We start from the raw sequence: 8,823 nt of genomic DNA, 5'->3' as shown, positions 1-8,823 counted from the left end.
GGCTGATGGAAGAAATATTTGCAGGTGATTCGTAGCGGAGCGAGGTGTGTGCCGTCGCAGAAGAACAAAATCTGCGCCGACCTATATATAGGCCGATCGTAGGGGTGCGCCGGAGGACGAGACAAAAAGTTCAGAGGTCGATCCGTCCGGGCGGTGCTCCCACGCGTTTTAGGCAGGTTTGGGTGAATTGGTGGCGAAGGATGTGCCATTTGGACGGAGACAAAGAAGCTCCCTGTGCGGAAGCCGGAAGACGCAGATTCGCTTGTTTAGGTTGTCACGAAAAACTTTGTTTGTGCAAGATTCACCCGTGCATGCAACGGTGCAAGATCTCCAGGTGAGCAACAGCTTGAACACGCTCGGAATCACACTGTCCCTTGTTTCTCTCGGACCATCTCATCTCTGGTCTCATTTCTTTTGCGGGGGCCTGGTATATTAAGATGATCTCTAGAATTCTGCCAAAGGCCCCACCCACATAGATAATTGCCGACCATCTATTCTGCGCTGCCCGATCGTCGCCATGGAGCTCCCTATGCCGCCGCCCATCGTTTCCAAAGTCGCGTGGCCTCAGTCAGGCCCTCTCGCCGCGCCCGCACCTCCCACCATCAGCCTCCCTATCGTGCCTCCCACTGCTGGTCCATGCAATAGCTTCGATCTATGCGACATCTTTCAGTGGAATTCGACGGAAAGTAACATTGTTAGCTACAATACCTACCCGCGCAATCCTCTTCGTGGATAAAATAGCCAAGACACGACACTGATCATTAGATGGTCTTAACATTGTGGTGCGACATGATAGTGTGAGCTTAAATTAAGACAATTGTTATTCAGATGGGTTCCACACATTTGCACACGGCATCGAGCAGTGGAACTTCCTCCTGTCCCGTCCCGCACATGCCCGACCGTTCCCCACCATACCCTTCTTCTTTTCCGGCGGTGGCGCCTTCTAGTTCATTCTCGGCAGCGACATACCCTTGGTTCTCGGTGGCAGTCCTATCTTTGTTGAGTGATTTTGGAGCATAGCTCCATTCCTCCGCGTTTCGATTTGGATATGACGAAGTCAGTCATCTCACCGCTTTATAACCTAGATTGACGTGGGTAGGTGGGCTAAACGAGGGGCAACGAGATGGAGCCGTGACAAACTACTTCCAATCTTTTTGGCTTAATTTGATTGCAATTAATTTGGTCCTCATCCAATTCCGCTACCTCACAAATTCCGCCGCCATTCAAAATAGATGTGATGTTGCGCGAAGAAACTTCCATTCCAATGTCAAGTTCTTTACATCTAAGGCAAAGCTAGGTGATGGTAGCATGCGAAACATCGAGAGAGGTACAATTGTGAGATGTGAGGTTGTATTTGCAGAGATTGATCCACAAGAGCTACAGAACATGGAAGAGCATGCCATGAAGAATGTGGTGGAAAAAATTGGGCAGAGTGTTTTTTGGGCCCACATCAAGAAGTATTATTGTTACAATTTAAAAGTTTAAAGGGCGAGTATTTGAGAACTGAGAATGCACAAGAGTTGGTTGATGAAATTGATCGGCAAGAAGGCTGGACAATCAAAGAGGTTACTTTTAATGCGGAGCTCGCTGATCTGAAATCAGATTCCAAGGTTGGATATATGCCCTCAAAGTTAGCTTCACAGATCTAAGATGACGATGATTGTGCTTTAGAGAGGCATATAGTGCCCATATGCACCGAAGTGACGTTATTAGCTAAGGGGGATGATACATGCAGATGGTGGTGTATGTTTTGATTGGAATGTTGTGGTGTTACATGAACCTACTGATTTGGTCATAACACCAATGACTGACACTGAAATGGCAAAAAAAAAACAATTGGCATTCCAGTAGATGATAGAGATTAGGAGAAGGAGACTGAAGAAGCTAATTTGACTCATGATGGTAACATTTTTCTAAAGATGTGGACAGAGAGTTGATGCAAGATTCTACAAATGATTTAGATGGTGCGCATGATGATGAGCTAGTAACTGTCTATGATACGCAAAATTTTGTTATGGCGGTAGGGAAGTTATTTCGAAACATAGGTGAGTTTCGAATGTATTTCAAGACTTATCCAAACAAGAAGGACTTTGATGCCAAAACTAAGTGGACTGATAAAAAAGAAGTTCTATGCGAGATTTAGTGGTTTTGATAGAGGCGTCAAGCCTTGCACATGCTAAATTTCTTTTATACGCTAACCAGATGGAAGTACCATCAGGGTTAATAAAATCCCCTTGGGACATACTTGTATTACTAATTCACATAGATTATCAATAATGACAATACAAATTTAGGTTGCAAAAAATATCACTCCTATTTTAGCCAAGACACTAAACAGTGCTGCAAAAAGCTAAAAGCAAACTTGGAAAAAGACTACCCACTTAAGTTTAAATACAATAGTGAGGAATTAAAAAGTGAAGTTAAATGACATAATAATATGGTTCTTGGGCAACTACTCTTAGGATGTTGTATAGCTTTAAAGCAGAGGTGGTAGATCACCTGACAGTGTGTTGTGGAGATAGATATTGGGGTAACCGATGATTTTTCGTGTAGTTTTCTCTTGGCCCTATGATTGTCCTTTCTCTCCAACTCCACATACGCACGATGTGAGGCTGCACCCCACTCACCGTGTGAGAATCCCTCGTGTATCATACCTCTGTACACGTGGAACATATATATCATCGTGGTTGGAGGAATTAGTCTAACTACAAGGATCACCCAGATCATCACCGTCATCAAACTCTTCTGCACTGCTTGAGTGATTTTGATCGAATCCCATTACTACATCTACATAGTATAGATCTTGGTAGATCGTGTACGACAATTTTTTATTTTTTTACATGCACGTTCTCCTTCATATCTTGCGGTCAAGAACGACTTAGTCGGGGTGATGGGAGCTATTGCTTCGGCTAGTGGTGTTGACTTGTGCTAATGGCTCCGCTGTTTTTCGATCTGTCGAGCATGTGATTCATAATGTTGTGGAAATCTTATTGCTACTTCTTCTAGCCCATGCTTTTGTATTTAAAAACTACTGCCAACTATATATAAAGCTCGCTCTAAATACAGTGGGTAAGAACATATAAGAACATATATACTAGCATGTTGTTGTCATCCACGCTAATCTATGCTCACATAAGACGGTGTCCAGATATGCTTTGGACCGAAGGATGTCGGGTGGAAGGATAAGTATACACAACAATTTTTATGGCAGCGAGAAATAGTCGACCTAGATATGAATGTTGTAAATGTGTAATTTGACGTGCTTAGAAATGATAATTTCTCCTGGGCTTAAAAAATAGCAAATCTATTAAGCTTGAAAGTTGAGTTAACGTTGAGTTTACTAAAAACGAAAGAAGAACTTCAGTATTCACAGAAACAACACGCACAAAACTGAAAGGATGTTGTTATGTTCTCATCAATCAAACTTGATCTAGATATGAATGAATGTTGTAAATATATATGTAACTTGGTGGGTTTCTCCCGGGCTTAAAAATAGTAAATATTGAGTTCACTAAAAACGAGAGCAAAACTTTAGTGTTCGCAGAAACAACACACACAAAACTGAACGGATGTTATGTTTCTCATCAATTAAACTTTATAAGAATCAAGTTATTTGTACCATAATCATTTTACAATTTACACAACTCAAACACCCAATAAAAACAGATGTGCTACGAGTCTCGCGGTGTCTACTGTCAAATCAGACCAACGCAAAGAATAAATGAACTTGAGCTTGCAGCTCCCAAACACTATCAGAATTTCAGATCGCCCAGCGCCTAGGACCGGTTGCCGCCATGCCTGCTCGCGCTCTTCCGCAGTTCAGACCTCGCACGGAGCACGCACAGCTGCGCCTCCCACACGTCCCTCGTGAACCCGTCGGCGGCCGGCCTCGGTGCCGTGTATCCCGTCCTCAGCTCAGCATCATACCGCATCCGCGTAGCCGGGTCGGACAGGGTCTCGTAGGCGCGGCGGAGCTCGACGAAGAGCTCCGTGGACTCGGCACGGCGCGACGGCGGGCAGACGTCCGGGTGGTACTGCAGCGCGAGCCGCCGGTACGCGCGCTTGACCTCCTCCTCGCCCACGTCAGACGAGTGCTCCAGTGACAGCACCTTGTAGTAGTCCTTCGACCTGCTCGCCGTGCGGCGGACACCGGCGCTCGCAGCCGCCGCCGCCTTCACCTTCACCGTGCGGCGGCTCGTCCTGCCGAAGACGGCACCAATGGCAGCATTGGCCGTAGTGGTGTTCATGGTTGATCCAACAGACGAAGAATGGAGTCTTAGCAGGTGATCGAGAGCGAGGTGTGGTCGTGTGGAGGTGAAGAAGAACAGCGTATATATAGGCCGACCACGGGAGCCGGCAGGACGAGACAAACAGCGCGCCCGGCCGGTGCTGTAACGCGTTTTGGGAAAACTGGTGGCGAAGGTAGGCGCCACTTGGACGGAGACAAAGAAGAATCTATAAACTGTGGTTTCGGCTGTTTGACCCTGTGGCTGTCACGGAGATCTTAGTTTATCTGAGATTCATTCACCCGTACGTGCAACTGTGCAAAAAGTCCAGGTGAGCGACAGCTCTAACGCGCTCTCTGAATCGCATTGTTCCTTGTTTCTCTCGAAGCGCATCTCCAGTTTCATAGCCCCAGGCCCCCAGCTCAGACCCTCATGTTTCTTTTTTCTTTTGCGAGGACAGGGCGTAATATATTAAGACCTGGTGCGTAAGCGCTGCGCTAAGTTTCATGTGTTTAGCTCCATCTCGGTGCTTATGCTCTGTACAGCAAGAAACTGGACCGACTGCTATATACACACTGCTATAATTCACAAGTTCCCCCAAGGGTTGCAAATGTTCTGGAAGACTGCAACACCTGAAAGAGACACAGAACAGAAGACTAGGGGTGTTCAAAACTGAATCCGCAAAAAACGAGTGGAAACCGGGCCGGTGGGAGCTAGTTCATTTTCCTTCACAAACTCAACACTCATTTTCAAACTAGTACCAACCGTTGAGACCGCATACCCTTACCGGAGAACGAGTTAGAAACATATGGATCAAGTAGCAGACTTGAGGGAAAAGAGAAGTTAATGGTCCGACGACTATGGATCAGTCGGGCAAGGGCATTCGTGATTCACATGAATTTCATGTGAATTTGGGAGTAGTCCGCTCCTGTCACTTTTTCCTCTACAGAACTTGCTTTGTTTACCGGTAGATTTGAGAACATATGATTTTTTTTTCTATTACTACACTTTTTTTTTTGCTTCGTTACATTAATCTAATCCATGAACACCTATCTTTTTTTCCTTAGTTTCTATGAAAACATTGACAGTGGCAAGTTAATGTTTCTAGAAAAGTTCTTTTATTATTTTCAAGAGATGCAAGCAAACAATTTCTACCTAACGTTCATGTATTCTCAAACATTACATACCCGATGTGCCATAACATCTAAATCCTACTCACTCCATACGGGTTTGTAAGACCGACTAATGTTGTCATAAGTCATATTTTTCTAACTATGAACAACTTTATTTAAAAATATATCTACAATACCTAATAAACATGTTATCAAAATATTATCATGATAGATATTCCGATACTGACTTGGTATGCTAAGATTTTTATATATAGGGTTAGAGATTAAAAAGGGTTGAATTGCCACATGATACGTGTAACCGGTTGATGAACTATATTTTGTAAACCTTGTTTAATAAAAGGATGTGTGCATCTACTGATGCAAGGCCGTGGTATTCCCCATTACAAAAAAATAATTATTGTTGCGTGGGGAATTTGGAAAGAACGAAACAATAATAGTTTCAACAACATTAGGCCATCAGCGGATTCCTGGAGAACTAGAGTAAAAGATCTTTTGCTTCTTAGATTCAGGATACATCAAAACCTGATAGATACCATCAATATTCTTATAGAGAGCATTTAGTTATCTTTTAATCTTTTGAAGCTTGTAAGGTCTTTACAACTAACTATGTAAATATTTTTGTGTATTGATATAATACCACATTAGGAGCCTCTCCTACTTTAAAAAAGAAGATGAAATTGTCAAGTCTTTGTGTTCGACTAATTGTGGAACTCGGGTATGTATGTCTTATATGTGAATTGTAGTTCAAATTATATGTGTGGCTGTTGGAGTATTTATATTTGCTTACCGGAATGCATATTCGATTCTACATTTACTTTCCTTAGATTGCCTCTGACCAAATAATGAGTATGCGATCGATAGAAAGTGATAAAATAGTTGCAATTGGGAACTAACTTATGCAGACATGCATGCACTATGGGATGATGGACAACCTTTAGGGAATAACTACGAGATCCTCATTGAAACTGTCCTGGACAAAAATGTGCCATTTCCTAAGTCAGCTACAAAGATAACACAACTGAGCCAAGCTCAATGCATCACCATTTCTTGGACATTTGCAAGTTTATGTGTCAACTTTTAAATTTACCAAATACAAACCCTGACTTATGTCATGTATTAACTTGTAGGTTGAGAAGGTAGATGGAGCTCCTGGGTTGAACATTAAGACTACTTCTACTACTTCTACTCTTGGATTAGGAAAAAGTAATCCTGAGCGTCTAGCTAGTATATAAACCACACATACATGTTTCTTTCATTGAAACAAAGAGATTTACACTTCATTTTATTCCTTGTTCATCAGGAGTTTGCCTTTACAGTTAAGCCAAGCAATCAACACTTCTTCATCATAGCACTTTCTACCTTGGACGAAATGAGTTTCCTGGTGGTCAAGGGATTGTGTGAGTCAAATTGTATGACTTCACACTTTGTGATGAAGATTTATGTGATGGTTGTACCTACCAAAACTTATTACGATCACTTATGTCTTTTGTGGTGCTATGATGTTGAGATCTATATAGTGATTTTATGTGACTTCTAGTAAATGAAAAATGTAAATATGGGAACATCATGCTAAAATGTTGCGATAAAAAAGATCATAGGGGAATTAATTTTATGTCGTTCACGCAATTACATAGGTCGGCACTGTGCCGGCCTACAAACACATGCCACAACACCTATTGTGTGAATTCCTACACATGGTAGCGCGGCATTAGCCATATCTACCGCCCTAGAACTAGATCGGTGTATTGCTATACGCTGCATAAAAAAATTGTTGGGTCAGTAGAATCCCCGACGCATTATCCCTCGTATATTTTATTTGCGAGGTCCCCGCGAGCGAGGCGACGTGTGTGCCTCGACGTTTAAAACCACCAAGGCCCGCCTACCATGTTGTACTGATGGTACAAAGGTGAGCTCCAATAAAATTCAATCAAGTTATAATTATAAGCAATAAAAAAAGAAGACATACATGTATTCTATCAAAAATAGTCTTGTAGGGATGGACCTGTTGAAATTTTCATAGATGAATGGTGCAACGCCGCTGATATTGCCCCCATGAGGACTCGAACTCACGTGAGTGAGAAGGCACCAAACCATCTCAAGGATAGAGATGATAACTTAAAAATGGGCGTATACAAATTTACTTTTATGTTCACAAGTTTTAAACTATTTAGATAACGAAGGCCTGCCTAACAACTAAGTGAAACAAACTATATGATGCAGTAAGGTACTTCGAGCATGAAAGCTATCACAAATAAAATTTCACAAGTAAAATAGTTCATATATGAATAACCGAGCCACATGGATACAAATATATATCATGATGTTCAGTTCGTTGTGTGTGTGTGGGGGGGGGGGGGGGGGATGTGTGTTACCACGAAGGCCTTCCGTACACCAAGAAAGGTCACCTTCTTCTCATTGAAGAAAGAGCTCAATCACTAGTGGTAGGCCTTAAGGTGACCTCCAAACGCTCACAAACTTTTTCGAAGCACAATCCACAACCAGGAAGCTTCTAGGCGACTTACCACGCCTAGAGTTTTCCAACAAACCCAAGAGTAACAAGAAATTTGATGAACTCGACGGGAAATCATGATTAGGCTCGCCGGAAATGTAGACCTCGATCTTCTCTTTTGATTCCTCTAAGGGATTTGATTTTGGGTGGAGGAAATGAGAGATTTCTAAAGTTTGGTGGTGCTGAAAAGTGGAGGAGAGTAGCCCACTTTTTTTTTTTTTTTTTGTGTTCAGGAGGTAGGTAGCCCTTTGGGGAAGAAAGTGGCATATAAAAGTCCACTTAAAAATTAGTCGTTTGAACCTCTTTTGTGATATCATGATTGGGTTCAAAATTCGTTGCGGATCCACCGGATCGCTTGCCACAACCACACGCGGCCGCCTCATGCTCCTTAAAAGGTTCATATCCATCGTATGACCTTCCATCGTATGATCTAAGCTTTGCCCCCACTCATTCTTCTCCGACATCAGCAAGCCCTACCCCCACCCCCTAAGTCTCTTGTTTGTTGATGGCTCGCTACATGCTTGTCGTCATCTTCTCGTCGTAGACAACCGTGACGTTGTCGACTCCGGTGAGGTGAAAGGCTAGGTGGTGCGGCGTTGTCGACTTTGGCGAGGTGGACATCTAGGTGGTGCAGGGTAGGCATGGAGGACGACGACTATCTTGATTGGGCAAAGAGAAGGAAAGAAAAACAAGAGACACACAAAGATAAAGGGTGCACATATTTTGGGTAGGGCCCACATGGTGAGGCGCAGAAGGTCGGTTAGAGTGATCATGGCCACGATCACCGAAGAAAGAGCTGGATTCCTGTAAATAATGCTCAAATTAATATTTTCACTATTCTATACTAATTATTATTAAATTAAATATATCTAGACACATTTTACATTTTGGTTATAGATTAGATATATTTAATCCTGACTCTGCTGCCGTTGAACCCTACCAGCGCCTCCATTCC

At 42.9% G+C, this 8,823-nt stretch overlaps 1 protein-coding gene across 1 annotated transcript; it reads right to left on the bottom strand.

The window, feature by feature from the left end:
• Positions 1-3,776: 3,776 nt before the first annotated feature.
• Positions 3,777-4,247, bottom strand: LOC127301157 (chaperone protein dnaJ 20, chloroplastic-like). Its single transcript, XM_051331379.2, has one exon. It carries the CDS (start codon positions 4,245-4,247, stop codon positions 3,777-3,779), a length of 471 nt encoding a protein of 156 aa, XP_051187339.2.
• Between the last annotated feature and the right edge of the window lie 4,576 nt (positions 4,248-8,823).

This window comes from Lolium perenne, chromosome 5 (assembly GCF_019359855.2).
Source record: "Lolium perenne isolate Kyuss_39 chromosome 5, Kyuss_2.0, whole genome shotgun sequence".
In the NCBI taxonomy this organism is placed as follows: Eukaryota; Viridiplantae; Streptophyta; class Magnoliopsida; order Poales; family Poaceae; genus Lolium; species Lolium perenne.
Note: the sequence above shows the minus strand (reverse complement) of the source record. Positions and strands in the feature narration are given on the sequence as shown.